This window comes from Malus sylvestris, chromosome 7 (assembly GCF_916048215.2).
Source record: "Malus sylvestris chromosome 7, drMalSylv7.2, whole genome shotgun sequence".
NCBI classification, from domain to species: domain Eukaryota; kingdom Viridiplantae; phylum Streptophyta; class Magnoliopsida; order Rosales; family Rosaceae; genus Malus; species Malus sylvestris.
The window spans coordinates 931,050-953,294 of NC_062266.1; the positions used below are offsets into that span (position 1 = coordinate 931,050).

General features: G+C 38.3%; 1 protein-coding gene across 1 annotated transcript; it reads left to right on the top strand.

Moving 5' to 3' along the window:
• Positions 1-16,456: 16,456 nt before the first annotated feature.
• Positions 16,457-17,531, top strand: LOC126628622 (thylakoid lumenal 19 kDa protein, chloroplastic-like). The gene is made up of 2 exons (XM_050298386.1): positions 16,457-16,919; positions 17,058-17,531. The coding sequence occupies exons 1-2, from the start codon at positions 16,544-16,546 to the stop codon at positions 17,432-17,434; spliced, it is 753 nt and encodes a 250-aa protein (XP_050154343.1). The 5' UTR covers positions 16,457-16,543; the 3' UTR covers positions 17,435-17,531.
• The last annotated feature ends 4,714 nt before the right edge of the window (positions 17,532-22,245 follow it).

The window sequence follows — 22,245 nt, forward strand, 5'->3', positions numbered from 1 at the left end:
TGGTTTTTATTCAATTTTTATCGATATTGATAATCTCCCGATATTTTCATCGAAATTTCCGTATTTTTATATTACCGATATTTCCGATATCATCGATATTTTATACATTGGTTATGACGTTTAATTACATATTTTCTCTTTTTATTTTTATTTTTAATATATAGACGCTATCCTCAAACATTGATAATAGACTGATCACTTTCCAAATGCAGCTCTTGTATGTAACACGTGATTACCATGACTAAACGTTTATCTTCTTTTTACGTTAATGAGTTTCTTACTAAACTTTTAAAATCTTATAAAATAAGGATAACAGCCACTACAGTTACAAAAGTTGACATTAATTAGTGGTGAATGCCATTTTATTTAGCTGGTTTTCGGGGTAGAATGGATGTAATGTCGTTCATGTGAGTAATGAATTTCCTTTTCAAACTACCACAACATCTATAAAAGATAGCTAGCAATTACGTCTGACACCTGATAGTATATTGTACTGTAACTTAATTTTTCTTCTTTTTTATTCTTCAAAACTCTTACTAAATTGTTGAAAGTAGACATAATAAGGACAACAATTATGTCAGTTATAAAAATTGACACGAACTAGGGGTGAGTGCCATTAATTTAGCTAATATTTTGGGTAGAATGGATGCAATGCCGTTCATGTGAGTAACGAAACTCCTTTTCAAACTACTACAACTTCTATAGAAGGATAGCTAGTAGTTTTTTTTTTTTTTTTTTTTTTGAAAAAGAGGATAGCTAGTAGTTAAGTATGACTAAAGAGATATAAAAAAATTAAAAAAAAAAAAAAAAAAGACAGGTTAGAGTTTTAAAGATAAGACGTGTTTCATGAATTGATATAAAATCAAAAAAGCACTCAGATTAACACAATGTTAAAACTAAATCTTTATTTGATACATGCAAAACAATTTAAATCATAAACCGTCAATTTTCTTGATGTTAAATCTAATTACTTCGATTCATTAAGTTTAGTGAAATAAAACAAAATCCGCCAAACCGAACCAATGGACTCAATTTGGTAGTTTGATCCGATTTTTAGCATAGATGCATAAATCCTATGTTCTAAACGAAAGTGTTATAATAAAAATATCGTCATCTCACCAAAACGATATTTTGATGATGCATAAATCATTTGCCAGCTCGCTATATAATCAACTTAAATCAGTTAAATTCATCGTGCAATGCATTTCTTTTCAATTTTTTGTGATAAACTAATAGATAATTGACTAAATAAATATCCTGAAAAGTTTCAATAAAAATTTCCAAGTTTTTCTTACAATTTCCGTGGTTTCCATGTTATTTTTATCGATATCGATAATATCCCGATATTTCCATCGATATTTCCGTATTTTTGGACTACCGATATTTCCGATATCATCGATATTTTATACCTTGGTCGTTAGTTGTAAATCTCTTGTCACCAAGTCTTGCATTTTAATTACCTGATGGATGAAATTTTATATAAAAAAAATGGGTACATTTTAAATAAAAAAAGGGTACATTTTTAACAAATTGGTATATTTAAGAATGGATACATATAAGCTTAAAAAATTGAAATTTTTTTAAAAAAATTTAATGGGTGCAAACTTATTCTAATTTTATTTATTTTTATTTGGGAAATGTTTGAATTGAAAATTAATTAGGAGTTTAATAAGGGTGTGAGTATTAAAACTCTAAATCAATTACTAATTTTTTTTTTATAAAAATTATGTAACTTACATGTAATTCATTAATATATTAATGATAGGAACTTTGATCAAAATCTAAAAACTGATAAGGTCTTAGTTAATGGACATTAGAAACTAGGGACCGAAAACTAATTTTTCCTAAAAAAAATTTAAAATTTATACGGTCTGTTAAGAACATAGATGCTCTAGTATGAGCCCATTTGACGTATCTAGACAAAGAAAATAGCGGTTAGTGACTTTAATCAAGTACGGAGGTGCCTCATACCGAGCAATTGACGTCAAACGCCGAGCTAACAACCCTTAAACCCTGGATTCCAACCCTAAAATCCACATCACCTCATAAAAACCACTATTTGTTAATCTTACCAAATTTTGGCGTAAACACTATAAGATACGTTATTTACAAAGAATAATATATGTGCATTCTCCACACAAAGAGATGCAAGTAGGGATAAGCAAATGGGTAGTGGAACCGCGGGTCAGGGCGGGTAATCTAGGTTCTAGGCGGGTACGAGGCGGTTCTAATTTTTTTGGAGAGTAAACGGGGTAGGGTGGGGCTGGGAGATGGCAATTAAGGTTCGGGCCCGAGTCCAAATATTGAGAAGAACGGGCCCCGGACCGGCCCGTTTCTTAGTCCATCATCTTGGATCTCATCCCCCAGTCTGTAACTCAGACTCTTTCTCATCTCTTCCCACCCACACTCTCTGTCACTCGTCTTCTCCTCCTCGAGCTCGACGACATTAAACTCAGAACCGTCGCCGCTGTCGCACCACCGATCTCTCGTTCTGAGGGAGGAGGCCGATATGGGAATGAAAGAGAGGGACGGAGTCGGTGATCTTGATGACGTCGTTCTGGGGGGAGACGCGGCCGAGGAGGATGCCGTTGACGGCAGAGGTCTTGTGCTTGAGAGAGTGGAGCACCAGCTTTATGTAGGCATTTTGTGCGATCTCGACGACATCAAACTCAGAACCGTCGCTGCCGTCGCACTACCTATCTCTCGATTCTCCTCCTCAACGAAGACCCACATCATCAGCACCTCAAGATGGTCAAACACCACCATCGTCAGTACCATGCGAATCGAAGTCGACCACCATGCCCTCTGTTCTCAGTCTTCTAGTGTCTCCTCTCAAATCTTAATTTTTTGCAAGATTGGACATCTAGCCCATTTGGGTTTTCATTAATCTGCAGGTACCGTATGGTGGGAAATATGAGATGGGGTTTTTTTTTCTTCTTTTTTTTTGAATTTGTTGTGGAGTTTAGACTTTAGTCTCATCCTTCTTTGATTTTGTTTCTAATGTTTAGATTTAGGAAAAATTGAAGGAAAATGTCTCTTGCATGTTGTTATCTGTGTAGGGATATTGTAATCAAAAGGTATTGTTGATGCACAAAATCAGTGAGGACTTTGGTACAACATAAAGTGTTAAGTTTGTGACCTTCGCTAGATTGCTCCGATCACTAGTATGGATAAGTATTTAAATGGATAGAGATAAGGAAGCAAACACAAGATGTACGTGGTTCACCCAGATTGGCTACGTCCACGGAGTAGATGAGTTCTCATTAATTGTGAAGGGTTTACACAAGTTCATAGGTTCAAGCTCTCCTTTAGTGAGTACAAGTGAATGATTTAGTACAAATGACATTAGGCAATATTGTGAGAGAATGATCTCTATTTATAGAAGAGAGTTTCTAGTTTCATTCTGACATTGACACGTGTCGTGTTGTGATTGGCTTCTGATGTTGACACTCGTCGCGCTATGATTGGCTTCTGATGTCGACACGTGTCGCGTTGTGATTGGCCCCTGGTTGGAGGGAAACTCTTCTAGGTCCTTGACGGTATAACGTTGATCAGTGCTCAGTAGTTTCAGGATTGGTCAAGTATGGTACAAATAGTGCTCCCCTAAGTTCCCGAGTGAGAGAAGCTTCTTGGTTGGGGACTTGCAAGATCCAAGCCATTGAGTAATCACGAAACTTCTAAGTACCGAAGTGTGATATCATTTTCACTTGCCTTATCTGTCTCATATATAGATATGGCATCTTCTCTGGAAGTACTTTTCCTCCATCTATGGGTGGTATCTTTAACCGATGAAGATGCACAAGGTAATGTATCAATTTCACTTGAAGATTACTTGTAGTTTCGGGCTTGGTCAAGTGCGATACAAACCCTATAGTATGAGTCCCCCAAGTCGTCGAGTTAAGAGATTTACTGAAGAAGGTAACAGACAAGGTAAGCAATCAGACTTCCAAGCAAGCAACCTGGATCGGAGGTTCGACTTCGGCTTCCGGTTGATTGTTCTCCTTCTCCTTGTGTCGTAAACAGCAACAAGGATAAGGAGAAGCAAATGGAGAAGAGATGATATGAGATACTTTTGCTTTTGAAGAAGTAACTTTCCACAGGCTTATTCTTGAACTGTGCTTGAGGGTTTTCTGGTTTCCTCCATAATATAAGGCCGACTCAAGAATTTGAGGGTCAAAACAAGTCCATCAAATCTAGAGTTCGTTCGACCCAGATGATATGGGATACTTTTTCTCCACATGCTTCCTTGTATCCTTCTCACTTGCCCTATCTGTTCCTCAGGCAGATGTGGTATCTTCTCTGGAAGCATAAGATATTGAAGATGAGTACTCGAGAGCAATGACAGGTAAGTAATCAGGCAAGGGGTTCCAGGCAGTCAGTTCCTGATTGGAAGCTTGATTCTAAGTGCTGACTGATTGCTCTTTTTCTCCTTATCTTGCAGGTAAGAACAATGCCAAAGGAAAAGACAGGGAAAAGCATGATATGGGATACTCTTGCTTTTAACCCTGATGATATGAGATACTCTTGCTATGGTGTGGCTTTTTTGCAGAGGTATTATCGGGGGAAAAAGAAGCTGAGTATTTCGAGAGACTCTACTGAGAGTGCCCTCTCAGATGTGAAGAAAAGTTGAGCATTTTTTTTATTTACAGGTCTGCCTGGCTGTAGAGGATGGAGGTCGACATATATAGGAGTCTCCCGAACAACAAGTAGTAATGTTACTCATTTACCCTTCTTGGTCATAGCAATGTAGTGGGAGTTGCAAGCTTCACATGTTTTAACTTTGTCAGAGCACTTTGAAAAAGTGGTTTATGGTATCTGGAAAGCTGATGTTGCGTGTGAAGATTGCAGACAAGCTTTATCCAAGGAAATTTGGCTCTCGAAGTTCGGAGAGCAATGCCTCTTCGATTTTCGAACAAGCAATCCTATCGGGGATCTAGCTTTCGAGATTCATAGAACGTTGCCTCTTCGATTTTTGAGAAAGCAATCATGTTGGGAGTCTGACTCTTAAGATTCGGATAGCAGTGTCTCTTCGATTTTTAAGAAAATAATCCTGTTGGGACTTTGGCTCTCGAGATTTGGAGGGCGGTGCCTCTTCGATTTTTTAGCACGTAATCCTGTTGGGAGTCTGGCTCTTGAGATTCGGAGAGTGGTGCCTCTTCGATTTTTTAGCAAGAAATCTTATTAGGAGTGTTTTCTCGAATGTGAGTAAAGTTTGGGCATTTTTGCCAGTCTGCCTTGCCACGGAGCACGGACGTTGACACACATTGGGACTTTCTAATTATCAAGCAGTAGTATTGTTCCTTTACCCTTGTGGGTAATAGTAGGGTAGCTGGACCTTCAAAATTTATGTATCTAAACTTTGTCAGGGATCTTTGGCAAAGTTATCTATGGTACCCGAGGAGCTGATGTTGCGTGTGGAAAGTGGTACCTCTTCGGAATCCGGAGAGTGGTGTCTCTTCGACTTTTGAACCAACGGCCATGTTGCCCTTTCTTTTATAATGGCACCAATTGTGTGCAAGAAGTACATTCAGAGAGTTATTGCTTGTAGGAATTTTTCCCTTACTTCGGAGATTTATTGCACCTCATTTTTCCTTCATCATTTCTGAGAATGTCTGGCTCATCCGACCGTCGTTTTGACTTGAACTTTGGTGAAGAGGCAGCCATGCCTTCTCAAGACAACATATGGCGCCCATCCTTCTTATCCCCTACTGGTCCTCTTACCGTTGGGGACTCTGTGATGAAGAATGATATGACCACTGCGGTGGTAGCCAGGAACCTTCTCACTCCCAAAGATAATATACTACTTTCCAAACGGTCTGATGAGTTGGCGGTTAAGGATTCTCTGGCTCTCAGTGTTCAGTGTGTAGGTTCTGTGTCTAATATGGCCCAACGCCTATTTGCTCGAACCCACCAAGTTGAATCATTGGCGGCTGAAGTGATAAGTCTCAAATAGGAGATCAGAAGGCTCAAGCATGAGAATAAACAGTTGCACAAGCTCGCACATGACTATGCTACAAACATGAAGAGGAAGCTCGACCAGCTGCAGGAATCTCATGGTCAAATTTTACTTGATCATCAGAGGTTATTGCCTTCGTCTTCTGGGGCTGTACCGCGTAATGAAACTCCAAATGATCAACCTTCGGTGCCTCTTCCTTCTGGGGTTCTGCCTAGTACTGAGGCTCCGAATAATCACCCTCTAGTGCCTTCTCTTTCTGGGGCTCTACCTACTGCTGAGACTTCTCATGAGCAACCTTTGTGAAGGCTCCCTCTTGTTTGTTTATTTTGATTCATGTATATGTACATATTTGTAATTTATCGGAGATATCAATAAACAAGCTTTGCTTCATTTCAACGTATTGTGTTAAATACACCAAGACCTTCTTTACTAAGTTTTTTGAATTTTTCCTTTTGTTGAAGCTTGTATGTTGAAGCTTTGTGAGTGAAGAATGTAGGTTGAGGTCGTGCTCCCTTAAATTCTCGAGTGAGGAAAACTTCTCGGTTGGGACTTGAAAAAATCCAAGTCACTGAGTGGTCGTGAGACTTCCGAGTATCAAGGTGCAGTAGCATATGGTAGGAGTCCCCCAAGTCTCCAGTCAAGGGAGTTGACGAATGAGGTGTCTTGCTAGTAGCCAAGTTTTCAAAGTAACAAAACTTCACCATTTTCCTTTCTAAGTGGTAGCCCACAACTCCTTCTTCATATATATTTGTTATGAAAGCTGTTAGGCCCAAAAAAGAGGAGGTCTAGGCAATTATTATTATTTTATTTTATTTTGAATTTTCGAATTTCTGAAGAAAAAAAAATATATATATATATATTAAGCTTTACAAGTGAAGTTTTGTAGGTGAAGCTTTGAGGTTGAAGCTTTGTTGGGTACCATGAATTAATTTTGCTTCACACTATCTTGATCAAGATAGTGTGAAGCTTTTGTATTGAAGCTTTGTGGGTGAAGCTTTTGTGGGTGAAGCTTTTGTGGTGGGTGAAGCTTTTAAGGGTGAAGCTTTTGTGGGTGAAGCTTTTGTGGTGGGGGAAACTTTTGTTGGTGAAGCTTTTGCGGTGGTGGAAGCTTTTGTGAGTGAAGCTTTTGTTGGTGAAGCTTTTATGGGTGAAGCTTTAGTAGGTAAAGCTTTTGTGGTGGGTGAAGCTTTTATGGGTGAAGCTATTGTGGGTGAAGCTATTGTGGGTGAAGCTTTTGTGGGTGAGGCTTTTGTGATGGGTGAAGCTTTTGTGGGTAAAACTTTTGTTGGTGAAGTTTTTATGGGTGAAGCTTTTGTATGTGAAGTTATTGTGGGTGAAGCTTTTGTAGGTGAAGCTTTGGAGTTGAAGCTTTGTAGGTGAAGCTTTGGAGTTGAAGCTTTGTAGGTGAAACTTTGGAGTTGAAGCTTTTGTTGGGTACCATGAATTGATTTTGCTTCACACTATCTTGATCAAGATAGTGTTAAGCTTTTGAGAATTTGTAGTTGTCATCCATTGATGAAGCTTTTGTTGGTGAAGTTTTTGTGGTGAAGCTTTGTTGGGTACCACGAATTGATTTTGCTTCACACTATCTTGATCAAGATAGTGTAAAGCTTTTGAGAATTTGTAGTTGTCCTCCATTGATGAAGCTTTGTTGAATTTCCCTTTTTTTTTTTTGGAAACTAGAAATTTAAAAATGTGGGAGAGACCAAGGAAGAAAATATCGGTAATATCGGAAATATCGGTAGTCCGAAAACACGGAAATATCGATGGAAATATCGGTAAAATATCGATATCGATAAAAATTACATGGAAACCACGGAAATTGTAAGAAAAACTTGGAAATTTTTATTGAAACTTTGTAGGATGTTTATTTAGTCAATTATCTATTAGTTTATCACAAAAAATTGGAAAGAAATGCATTGCATGATGGATTTAACATTATCAAGTTGATTATATAGCGAGCTGACAAACATTGTGAGTGTAGAAAATATGTAGTAATTAATGAAAGAAGTCTAAACACACCATAATCATTTATATATAATGAATTAGTACAATATTTTACACTTTAGTACCATATAGAGTTTCTATGAGGTTCAAATTTTTCACTATCTTCATCATCTCTACGTGTATAATGAGTGTATTGTGAAGAGTAGTTATCAAATGATAAATCCCCAAAATAGTTTTGCATGTAATTGTTAACATGCCACCCATATGGATCCGAGATTGGTTGAGGTTGTCCATAAGAAAAATCATTTGAAGATTGAGTCTGGGATTGTTTCCATGAGTCGCTCGATTCCATCCCAACAGGAATGGGATATGAAGGGTAGGGAAATGGTTGGTTATGAGTATAACCATAGTTACTACTTCCCAATCCAACAGAGTCTGAAGTTCTAGATAACGAGTCATCTTCTTGACTTGACAAAATCCCATTGCCTCTTTCTCTGCGAGTATAGTCCTTCCCTATGGCACCAATTCCTGGTCCTGCCCGCCTGCTGCCATGGTCATCATCCTGTGTTGCATGCGTGAAGTTTGCCTCACCAGTGAAGGGGCTCATATATCCGGGAGGTAGTGGTCCATAATAGTTTCCATATCCACCACCACTACCTCCAGCTCCACTACCTCCAGCTCCACTATGTCCTTCATCATTCCCACCTCCGGTGGTAGGTGAGTCTCCTGATCTTGTACTAGAGCTATCATTAGTATCAGCACGATGTTGTGGTTGTGTAGGATTGGAAGAAGGTGGAATTCCAGTGTTTCTTGGTCTTGGGCGCAAAAGTTCATCCAAAGAGTCAGCGCTGCTAGACCCCACCTCCTCCTCTAATACTCTTTCTACATTTATCCCTTCATTACGTGCTTCTTCAGCAACTCTGGGAGCTGGGTTGCCTTCATCATCATCTAGATGAAGAGGTCGAATCAATTGAAAAAGTTGGTTACCCTCTGTATCATCATCTTCACCAACAATATCAAACACATCTAGTGGGTCCCCACGGTCGACATGATCTATTTCTGCTTCCTTATCTCGAATTTGAAGCTTCATGTTGTAGTAGCAATAAACTAATTTTTCCAAGCTACTATGAGCCAACTTATTTCTTTGCTTTGTGTGTATGAGTGCAAATGTGCTCCAATTTCTTTCACAAGCAGATGAGGAAGCTGTTTGTGATAATACTTTGATTGCTAACTTTCTCACAGTTGGTGCATCGGTCCCATACATGATCCACCATTCAGCTACAATAAAAAACAATGTTGATAAGCCTAATAACTCCAACAAATTCTATTATAAACTTATAGTGAAATATGTTTATACTCACTAGGAGACATATTTGTTCGAGCAGCAACTGATGTTGGTTCTCCAAAAGTTCTTCTTGCATCTTTAAACCATGTTAGTTGAATTCAATAAATCGTGTTAGTTTAATCCAACAAAGTAATTATTATAATTTAAGTAATTGTCTACCTCATTTCCAAATTGGCCAACTGCTGGTGATGCAGGGTCTAATTTAGAGTATACATTATGTACAGCACGTATAAGGTTACCATCATCTCCAACACCGGGTCTGTATTTGTATCGGGGATTCAAATAATATGTTGTTCAAAGAAACACATACTCTAATAAGAGAAATAATACTTATGCAACTAAAGAAACGAATTGCAAAATTATGACATAATTTATACCTGCTGCATGCAAATCGTGGTATAATGTTTTATACCATCGGTCTTCAATTATCTTTATGACCCACCTTGCACCATGTTTTCTTTCCAATTCATCCTTCACTACACGCATCAACTCATATACTGCCCCCATAGTAGGATACACCTCTGTGTCAACGATCCGTAAAACTTTGTAAAGAGGTTCAAACACTTGATACACATGTTCTGTTTGAGTCCAAAAAGCATGATCAAGCACTATACTTTCCACCATACGACCTGTATTTGAGCGACTGAAATTGTGGTTGGCCCAATCGTCACTAGTGAATAGTTGCTTCAACCCTGCTTTCTTCTTGAGTAGGCTGTTTAATGCAATATAGTTGGTGGCGAATCGAGTGGTAGCTGGACGAATAATTTCTCCTTTGCAAAATTCACGCATCTTTGCCAACAACCAACCATGATTGTAAATATAATTTGTGATCGTTCTAGCTCTTTTGACCACAGTAGCAACATTCTCTCTCTTCCCCATTGCCTCAAACATGAGATCAATACAATGTGCTGCACATGATGTCCAAAACACATTATGATGCTTCATTAACTTTTTTCCAGCTTTGACAAATGCAGAACCGTTGTCGGTCACGACTTGGACAACATTATGCTCTCCCACCTCCATGATTACATCCCTCAATAATTTGTAAATATACTTGTAATTCTTTATATGGTCTGAAGCATCAACAGACTTCAAAAAAATTGTCTTTCCCTTGGAGTATACCATGAAGTTGATGATAGACAATCTGGTCGGGCCGGTCCATCCGTCACACATGATTGTGCAGCCATTAGTTTCCCACTTTGACCTCAACTTGTTAACATACTCGCCAATGTCTTTATACTCCATATCCAAATATTTGTTTCTTATCTCATAGGGAGTGGGAGGTTGTACTCCAACACCGGCCTGTTGACATCCCACTACCATATTTTTGAAATGATGTGATGATGCCTTCACAGCAGGGACATTTTCATAGATAAAGAACTTGCTAATTAGACGCCCCATTCCCTCCTTCACATTACCTCCAGTGAAATAACTCCAAACACTCTTTTGACGTGCTTTGGATGACTTATATAAACTTGGGGCTGTTGGTGGTGTTGGTTGTGATTCTCTAAGACTGCCTCCCCGTCTCATTTGTGCACCACCACTTGTCCCGGAACCTTGTGCTCTATTAGGAATTTTATGAAGGTGTTCTCTTTCCCATGCTGACTGTTTGGAGGCATGTAATGCTTGTTTCAAACTGCGTCGTTCTTCAGGTCCCATGTCATCATCACATTCGTCCTCATCGTCATCATCATCACTGTCAACCGCTTGGCCAATGACTTCTCCTCGTAGCCCAGCTCGAATATTTTCCATTCCTTGTGTTATCTTTTCCTTCTGCTGTTTTTTATTTTTTAATAATGTGTTGATGAATGCCTTCACTTCTGGGGGGACATTATCGCATCGTTGGACATTTTTTGCTGGATCTAATCCACTAAGATGGTACTTAAGTCGTGTCACTCCACCACTCTTCATTACCCGACCACAATATTTGCAAATTGTGCCATGTTTGTTTCCGTCTATTGGGTCTCCATGTTCCCAAGCTGGATCACGTTTAGTAGCTCCATTAGACATCTTAAACGTACCTACATTTATTTTGCATGAAAATTAGACAAATATTTTTTGGCCAAAAAATATAGTAGTGATGACGGTTATATAAGAGAACCTAAATAATAAAGTTATTGTACAGAAGAATTAAATACGAAGTAAAGAAAATGATTGTAAAAATTTAAGTAATTAAAAAAATAATATGGATTAATAAAACCTCATATTAATGAATAATAATCCAATTTGATAAAAAAAATAATCCTAATATAAAACATAGTGATGAATAATAATCCAATTTGATAATAATCCAATTTAATGAATAATCCAATTTGATAATAATCCAATTTAATGAATAATCCAATTTGATAATAATAAAAAACCTAATATTAATGAATAATAATCCAATTTGATAAAAAAAATAATCCTAATATAAAACATAGTGATGAATAATAATCCAATTTAATGAATAATCCAATTTGATAATAATCCAATTTAATGAATAATCCAATTTGATAATAATAAAAAACCTAATATTAATGAATAATAATCCAATTTGATAAAAAAATAATCCTAATATAAAACATAGTGATGAATAATAATCCAATTTGATAATAATCCAATTTAATAATAATCCAATTTAATGAATAATCCAATTTGATAATAAGCCAATTTAATGAATAATCCAATTTAATGAATAATAATCCAATTTAACAATAATCCAATTTAATGAATAGTCCAATTTGATAATAAGCCAATTTAATGAATAATCCAATTTAATGAATAATAATCCAATTTAACAATAATCCAATTTAATGAATAGTCCAATTTGATAATAAGCCAATTTAATGAATAATCCAATTTAATGAATAATAATCGAATTTAACAATAATCCAATTTAATGAATAGTCCAATTTGATAATAAGCCAATTTAATGAATAATCCAATTTAACAATAATCCAATTTAATGAATAGTCCAATTTGATAATAAGCCAATTTAATGAATAATCCAATTTAATTAATAATAATCCAATTTGATAATAATCTAATTTGATAATAAAACCTAATATTAATAAAATAATAAATAACATTAAACATATTAAAATAATCCTAGGGAATAATTATACAACATTACTTAATTACTTAAAAAAATTAACATGTAATTGTTAACATTACTTAATTACTTACAAAAATTAACATGCAAGTATTAATTACTTAAAAAATTAACATACGAGTCCATACAAATTTATTTGTTGTTGTATAAATTACAATAATATAAATATAAGTTTGTAAACTTACCTTAAATATGGAACCCTTTGTGTTCAAGCTTTGGAATAGATCTGGAATGGCTTTGAAAATGGTAAGGGAAATAAAATAATAAATAACATTAAACATATTAAAATAATCCTAGGGAATAATTATACAACATTACTTAATTACTTAAAAAAAATTAACATGTAATTGTTAACATTACTTAATTACTTACAAAAATTAACATGCAAGTATTAATTACTTAAAAAAATTAACATACAAGTCCATACAAATTTATTTGTTGTTGTATAAATTACAATAATATAAATATAAGTTTGTAAACTTACCTTAAATATGGAACCCTTTGTGTTCAAGCTTTGGAATGGATCTGGAATGACTTTGACAATGGTAAGGGAAGAAGAAGAAACAAAAATGCTCTGAGGGAATGCCTCTGATACTCCACCTCTGATAAGGTTTTGCACATGCTCTGAGGGAATATAAGTATATAACAGAGAGTGGAACATGGTTTTGCATGTGAAAGCATATCACAGACTCACAGTGACACACGGTTTCATTATTAAAGTTCTATTATTCGTTGTCCATTGTCTGCAATTGTAAAAAGTGATTGAAAAATTAGTGAGGTGAGTCAGATGGGGTCAATCAACCACAGAGGCACACACACAGACATGCTATTATTCGTTGTCCATTGTCTGCAATTGTAAAAAGTGATTGAAAAATTCATAAGGTGAGTCAGATGGGGTCACTCAACCACAGAGGCACACACACACACAGACATGCCATCACACACGCACACAACACACGCACACATATCTCACACGCATACGGCTCTCTCTCTCTCTCTCTCATTCTCGATCCTTCTCTCTTCTTCTCTGAGTCTGAGGCGCCGGACCTCTCTTCTCCCCCTTCTCCATTCGACCCACACACACACAGATCTCCCCCTTCTCGATCCTTCTCTCTTCTTCTCTGAGGCCCTCGATCCTTCTCTCTTCTTCTCTGAGGCCTGACCTCTCTTCTCCCCCTTCTCCATTCGACCCACACACACACAGATCTCCCCATTCTCCCACTCTCTCGATCCTTCGCCCACTCTCTCGATCCTTCGATGCCGTTGATCGTGGCTCTGGCGAAGTCGGACTTGGCTCAGTCGTCTCTGGTGGTGCGCCGCTGAGCAAGGAGTTGGCCCAGTCATCGATTTTTCAGGTGAGATTCCATTGAAATCCTAAGCCCTAAACCGACATCACATATGTTGAATCGTTGATGCATGCGTGAAATTTGAAGCTTATATGTGAAATTGAAGTTAAAAATCGTGTTTTGCAAGGTTTTTGGGATGAAATCGGCTCGGGAATAGGCACACCATCTCCGGCGTTCTTCTCCGGCGTTCGATATCGGAGTCCGATTGCACCGTTCAACAAAATATCTCGATATTTCCAAAATATCGCGATATTATCGATATTACGAAAACCACACGGATACCTATTTAAATATCCATTCCCCGAAAAATCGATATTATCGGCGATATTTCGCCGATAATATCGATATTTAAATCCATGGGAGAGACAACATATACAAATTTTGCTTCCACACTATTGAGCAAGAGATTGTGATACAAGCCACACCTTGTAGTAGTCGAAGGTTTGGATGAACCATATAAATTGAATTTGCTTCGAACAGTCTTGAATTTGCTTCGAAGGTTTGAGAATTGTAGTTGCCCTCCATTGATGAAGCTTTTGTTGGCACCATAAATTGGTTTTGCTTCACACTGTCTTGATCAAGAGTGTGTGAAGCTTTTGAGAATTGTGGTTGCCCTCCATTGATAAAGCTCTTGTTGGCACCATAAATTGGTTTTACTTCACACTGTCTTGATCAAGAGTGTGTGAAGCTTTTGAGAATTGTGGTTGAACTCCTTTGATTAAGCTTTTGTTGGCACCATAAATTGGTTTTGCTTCACACTGTCTTGATTAAGAGTGTGTGAAGCTTTTGAGAATTGTGGTTGCTCTCTATTGATGAAGCTCTTGTTGGCACCATAAATTGGTTCTGCTTCACAATGTCTTGATCAAGAGTGTGTGAAGCTTTTAAGAATTGTGGTTGAACTCCTTTGATGAAGCCTCTGTTGGCACCATAAATTGGTTTTGCTTCACACTGTCTTGATCAAAAGTGTGTGAAGCTTTTGAGAATTGTGATTGCCCTCCATTGATAAAGCTCTTGTTGGCACCATAAATTGGTTTTGCTTCACACTGTCTTGGTCAAGAGTGTGTGAAGCTTTTGAGAATTGTGGTTGCCCTCCATTGATGAAGCTCTTGTTGGCACTATAAATTGGTTTTGCTTCACACTGTCTTGATCAAGAGTGTGTGAAGCTTTTGAGAATTGTGGTTGAACTCCTTTGATGAAGCTCTTGTTGGCACCATAAATTGGTTTTGCTTCACACTATCTTGATCAAGAGTGTGAAGCTTTCTATGAGTTGTAATGTTTGCATTATTACAGAGAGGAAATGTTTGAAGCAGATGCAAGAAGGCTGAATAGCTTGATCTTCGTATGCCATGCATTGAAGTTGTTGTTGGCTTGCAATAAGACTTTGTTGGTGACTATAACTCTTGTTGGGTATAAGTGCTCCCCTAGTTGAGTTGTAAAACATGAGAGTTTTTTATTATTTGTGAATGCTAGGAGTTCACATGTACAAGTTGTACCGCTCGTCTTCTGGTTGGTGGAATGAATGGTGAGTTGCTTTCATCACCTGGTTGGTGGCACGAAGATGAGTTCCTTCTTCACCTGGTTGGTGGCATGAGTGGCAAGTTGCCAAATGATATTAGAGTACGGGTTGTACATTTCATCACCTGGTTGGTGGCATGAAGGAGAGTACGGAATAAGTGTATTTCCCACAGAAAGCGTCAAATGTTGATGCACAAAATCAGTGAGGATTTTGGTACAACAGAAAGTGTTAAGTTTGTGACCTTCGCTAGATTGCTCCGTCACTAGTATGGATAAGTATGTAAATGGATAGAGATAGGGAAGCAAACATAAGATGTACGTGGTTCACCCATATTGGCTACGTCCACGGAGTAGATGAGTTCTCATTAATTGTGAAGGGTTTACACAAGTACATAGGTTCAAGCTCTCCTTTAGTGAGTACAAGTGAATGATTTAGTACAAATGACATTAGGCAATATTGTGAGAGAATGATCTCTATTTATAGAAGAGAGTTTCTAGTTTCATTCTGACATTGACACGTGTCGTGTTATGATTGGCTTTTGATGTTGACACGTGTTGCGCTATGATTGGCTTCTGATGTTGACACGTGTTGCGCTGTGATTGGCCTCCTGGTTAGAGGGAAACTCTTCTAGGTCCTTGACGGTATAACATTGACTGGTGCTCAGTAGTTTCGGGATTGGTCAAGTATGGTACAAACAGGTATAAACCCAAATCCCTTTTGTTGATTTTGAAAAGGAACTAGGGACAAAGTGATTGATTTTGTTGATTTCGGATAAATGGTGCCATGATTTTATATGTATGGATCCACAATGGGAAGTACATACAAGGCGGTGATGGAGTTCGGGTTTATCATGACAGTGAAGCGGCTGAAGGACTCGAGGTGGTACCCGAGGATGGAGGAGACGTGGACTTGCTAGGAAGCTGAGGCACCCACACTTGGACCCTTGGGGACCCGTAAGGCCGGCCCGTTTCAAAAGGGTCGGGTTAGGTCCGGATCCCATTTTGAAAAACCCAAAACCCGCCCCGCCCCGCCCCGTTTTATTTACAAACGGGTCTGGTCCGGTTCCTTCAATTTTGGGCCCAGCCCGGCCCATGCCCACTCCTAGATGCAAGTATTATCCTAAACATATTCGGAAGAAAGAAAAAAAAGTAACTTTTGTTACATTTTCTGTTGTTTATCCCTGCAGTTTATTTTTTCGATACTTTTGTTTATCCATACATCCTCTAGGAGGGAAATGGCCTAATATCCGAACTTTCTCCCACCACCACATTTTTTGGATAAGGAAAATGTCAAATTAAAGACAACAAACAAAAGAAAGACCACACCCCTCAACAATCCCATGGCTTACATGTTCTCACCCTCAACCTTCTCCTCCACCACCACCACAGCCACCAACACCACCATCACATCTCCAAAACCACCCCCAACTCAACTACCCCCAAGATCCCACCTCCCCATCCCACCCTCCAAACCACTCCTAAGTACCTTAACCACCACACTAACTGCCACCGCCGCTGCGGCTGCCATCCTAACCGCCTCTCCACCCTCATTAGCAGACCCCACAGCAACAACTTACCAAATCTACTACGGCACTGCTGCCAGCGCGGCCAACTATGGCGGTTACGGTGGCAACTCCGACAAGAAAGCCTCCGCTGAGTATGTCTATGATGTGCCAGATGGATGGAAAGAGCGTTTGGTATCAAAAGTCGAAAAGGGTACGTAAATATATGCTCACAACATCTACGACATATGTGTCACATGCTAATTATGTTGTGGCACTTAATAAATCCATATTTATATTGTTAAACTGTGAATCAGAAATCAATATTTAGTATATTTTTCTCGATGAATAGGGACAAATGGGACTGATAGCGAATTTTATAACCCGAAGAAGAAGTCAGAGAAAGAGTACTTGACATTCCTTTCCGGGTTTAGGCAACTAGCACCGAAGGATGAGGTGCTGAACAATTTGGCTTTGTCAGATGTGAACTTGCAGGACTTGCTAGCGAGCGCAGATAATGTGACATCGGAGGAAAGGAAGGACGAGAAGGGACAGGTTTACTACGTGTATGAGATCGATGGAGTTGCTGCTCATAGTTTGATTTCAGTGACTTGTGCTCAGAACAAGCTATATGCACATTTTGTCAATGCACCAATTACGGAGTGGAACCGTGACCATGACTTGTTGCAGCATGTTCATGAGTCCTTTAAAACTATTGGATCCTTTTAGCTTATTACATTTGATGCCTTTTGTCAATGTGGTTCTGTGTGCACATTTGAAATATATACAGATTTTGATCATGAAATAAAATGACGTTTGATCGATCCTTTCCAGTGTAGGCTTTCATCAGCTTTTTTTTTCGATTTAAATTCCATAAGCACTTCAAAATTAGTGAATTTATAGTTTCTTCTGCACAATAAAAAAAAAAAGAAAAAAGAAAAAGCTCTCTGCTATTATATGAAATGAGTTGGACTTATCACTTCCTCCCTAATTAGTGACTTGGAAGTTGGAATACATAAGTTTTTCTTCAAAAATTGATACTGTCCTGCACAAGTAGAAACCAGAACAAACCAAATTGTACTGATTAGAAGCACTGGGATGTAAGCTACCGTTTCTGAACTGTCCAAATTGAACCAAGAACAAAATGAGCAGCTTACTGATACGGAATACATGAAATGAATAAAAAAGAACGTTAGCCGCATTGTTTACAAAACAAACTTAGATGTTTAAAATTCAGCTGGAAACAGCTTCTAATATGCGTAGGCTAGCAAAAGAGGAATCCGCCGGAGGAGGGGCTCATGTCTGATTAGCTAGTTGGTGAGCAACTAGCTGATATCATTAGCTCCAAGAGAAGGATCAGCCATGCACACTGGGTCTGAAACACAGCCCAGACTCCTACAGGAGGCAGTAGGGGTTTCCGCAATGAGCAAAAGCCTTGACGGAGCAATGCCGCACATCAACTTTCAACCATCAACTCGGATTGTTACAAATTTATGAATCATTTTTTAACAAACTTCATATTAACAATGTACATTTTAATTATTAATTTGAAGCAAAATTCAACTCTTGCTAATACAAAGTCAAGCCATCATCATAGGAAACATGCTATCCCCTAAGGTGTGGCATTTTCATCGCAGCTGCATCTCTTCTTCCAATTCCCACTTCCAGTGTTTGGTCACTTGTTCTTCTCATTCCATTTGTACCCAATCACTCCAGACCTGTGACTCCACTCTCCGGCAATCCCTTGGTGCAAATAATCCTCTCCTACACAATCCATATACAATTATCAACATAACGCTACTTCACTCACCATTTACTAAATTTACACTGGCTAGGGATTGAAAAATAAATTGGTTGTGGGGCTGGAGAAATAAAGAGTAAATTGATGATTTGCCCCCCGAACTATCACTTAACTTTTGATTTTTCCCTTGAACTTTTTAATTGGAAAATTAATGACTTTAACTAATTATTTTGGCCGATTTGCCCCCTGCTGTTAATTTTTCATTCATTCCATCCAAATTTCTGTTAAATGGAAGCATGTGCACAACATGTCAGGGTAGTTCGGTCACTTCATGATAGGAGCATATTTATGCGCCTTTGTTAGCTTATTTCTTTGCATTTACTTAGTTAGTTTCTATTTATAAGAGTGTTTTAAGCTATTTTCGTGTGTTTATAGGTCCAATTGGCAAAAATGACAATAGATAGCTAAATGGAGCAGTTTTGGACTTAGATTGGATAGCATGCATGGGGAGCACTTTGGATGGACGTTTTTGGTGTTTAAATAATGCTAGAAATGTGCTACAATCTGGAGGAATTAAGAGTGAGGCTTGGGAGAAAAGGAATCAGAAATTAAAGGGAAACCTTATCCTTAACAAACCTTATCTAATCCTATCATATCCTTATCCAAACTTACCTTATCTTATCCAATTTTGTTTTATCTCAACCTTATCTTATCTTATCTTATCATATCCTAATTTTACCTTACCTTATCTCTAGCTGCAAGGGCGATTCCTTATCACATTCAACCACTTCTAATCTGATTTAAGGAGTCCTAAAACACTGCAAACAACTCAATCCTTTTCCACCACAAAGTAGGCCGTGCCCTAGCCCTATAAATACAAGTTATTGCCGTAGCTTTCAAGAAGAGCTTTAGAGAGAAATTCAGAGAAAAAAATATAAAGAGTGCTACAGCTTTGCAAGGAAGGAAGGAGAATAAAAGTTTTGTGCCGTGACCTGCCATCCAAGGCCATTGGAGTGCTGGAGCGTTCCTGGGTTCTTTCTATCCTTAATTTTAGTTTAATGTTTAAATTATATTGGTTTCGTTTAATTGCAAACATGTGGAACTAATTTCGTTTTAGCTAGAGGTGAATTTGAAGCCATGATCATATGTTTTATATGAATTGATTACATACAGTTATTGTTTCATAAAACATGAATGCGATTTACTTATCTGTCTTATAGAGAACTTGTTCTTGTGTGTTGATTAAGGGTGCACACTTAGTTTGCATGCAGAGATTTGATACTAGAATATAAGGGAATTTCACTTAATCGTTATGAACTTATATTTACAAGTAGTAAAAGTCACTAGTCATGATTGTGTTAAGTAAATTACTGGCAGAAGTATCATGCAGTTCATAGTTACGAATGCCTTGTCAATGCTTATGATTTTCACAGAACTTAATGATCTTTGATATGTATCTCTGTCATGTTGTTCATATAGGGAACTTGATAAGAATAATTTGATTGCGTCGCTAAGTCCAATTCAATGAAATTAGGAAAATTTGAGAGTTAATTAGTGCAGTTCACAATTAATTTGGGGCATTGTTGTTTATGGTTTATAGGAATAATAACTGGAAATCGATTTGTATGCATATGGTTCATATGCGGAGAAGAATCATCTAGCTAACATTTCACCCAATTTTCGTCCAAACCTACTTTGTTTCTACAATTTACTTGTTTTAAGTCACAATTTCGTCCAAAAACCTCCCCTATTATGTTTAGTGTCAGTTTAGCTTAGTTTTTAGTTTTTAAGTCTAATTAGTATTGATTAGCACCCCTTCTAATCCCCGGCCTAGAACAATCCCCACTTGCTCATAGTACAACTGTCTTAATAGGGTTTAATTTGTGTGTTAGTTTTTACCACATCACTTCATTTTTTAAAATAATTGAAAACCTTAGATTTCTAAAATATAAACCTATGCAAATATCTGTGATTCTATATTGTGTCTAAAGGTCTAGCGAAGTGACGTTTTTGTCCACAAATGAGAGTCATATGGTGTGCATGTGATAAGAGTTAACGTTAATTTGGATGAAATCTATGAAAAACTAACGGTAAGGGGGGAATCGGCCAATAAAATTAGTTTAAGTCCTTAATTTTCCAATTAAAAAGTTCAAGGGAGAAATCGAAAGTTAAGTGATAGTTCAGATGGCAAATTGGTAGTTTAGCCTGAAATAAATTAGTTGCGAACTTGTTATATACGGAATTCAAACCTAAGACTTCTCACTTACAAGTAAGGAATAAGAATATTGTTTGTACCATACTTAGGGCCTCCATATTTAAATCTCATATAAATACTCGGGGGACTCAAATGTAATTATGTAATAAATGAAGGGGCAAATATGTAAAAAATGGGAGTAGCCATAAAAGGGTCTCATCACCCTCACAATCCTTAGGCTCTGAGATTCAGAGCAAAGGGCTCTCATCCTCACATACAGAGGTCTCACATCCTGTAAACAGAGTTCTCATCCTCACCACAATCCCTGCTCTCAAACTCTCTTTTTCTCTGGGGGGACTCCCCCTCACCCTTGTAATCTATACATTCATACAAAGAAATACAATCAACATCAGTGTGGATGTAGCCCAAACATTGGGGTGAATCACGATACATCTTGTGTTCTTTACTTTCTTGCAGATTCACGGTCGGATTTACATTGTTCCAAGACCCCTCCGGTTTTGTGCATCAACATTTAGCGCCGTCTATGGGAATCGATACAAAAAGTTGTGTCAGTTCTCTTTCATTTTTTCACCTCTGCCGTGAATCTGCAAAATCACAACCAAAAAAAAACCCCACACAGAGACACCAAGTTCATTTCTCTCCCTCTTTCCGTCCTCTCTCTTCATTTCCTTATCAGATATTCTCCTCTTTCTCGCCCATGACAAGTGTTTGGAGAGACTTGGCCACCGACCACCACGTCATCACTCCTCTGAACCAACATTTCCTGAAAGTACTGCTGCGAAGAAATTGAAGTTTTCTATCTCTGAATCTCTGTTTGCAGATGACGGAATTTACAGGGCTCGTCGCTCGCCGTCAGGATCCACATCCTACTCATCCTCCGTCGATGCTCCATGTAAGCCTTCTATCCCTATACACACATACACACACACACACACACACACACACACACACACAGAACTGCTGGAATCCAAGCCTCCACCGCATTACCCTTCTTCAACCTCATGTACCATAGATCGTGCGCCGTCGGGGTCAACCTCGACAAAATCATCAAGAACGCCGCTTGGCGCAAGCACTTCCATTTGGTCTCCGCCTGCAAATCCACCATCGACAAGCTCGACTCAGTCCCCACACAAGGTTAGAGAGAGGGAGAAAATGAGGAAGACCATGACTATAGGAGTACAATGCATCATCGCTTTGCTAACTATGTCTAATGCAGATCTAGTCAGGTCCAACGGGTCGGATCGTCCCTACAAGGAAGGAGATTTAGTCCTTCTGTATGCCAACAAGGTCGGCCTGTTTCACAACCCCAGTTCTGGATGCCAACTCGTCCCCGACCCACTGCTCGACTCAGCCAACTCGTCATCAACCTACTGCTCGACTCGCCCACTCACTCATTCAGCAAGTCACACAGCGAGTCAGAAACAACAAACGATGAGACTCTTTCAATCCATTATTGGTCAGTGTCGACCGACGCTGCGAGCCTTGGGACGGCGTGCTGTTGGATCTCACTCTCAAGCAGTCTCACTGCTTGTTTCTCTTCTTCTTAAATCAAATGAGGGTGACCTTTTGGAGGGTCAGAAACAT

What these genes read in the sequence shown, in the direction of transcription:
- LOC126628622 (XM_050298386.1), top strand. Translation starts at nt 16,544, where the DNA reads ATGGCTTACATGTTCTCACCCTCAACCTTCTCCTCCACCACCACCACA. An exon ending in GGTATCAAAAGTCGAAAAGG is followed by an intron (nt 16,920 to 17,057) that starts GTACGTAAATAT and finishes CTCGATGAATAG; the next exon opens with GGACAAATGGGACTGATAGC.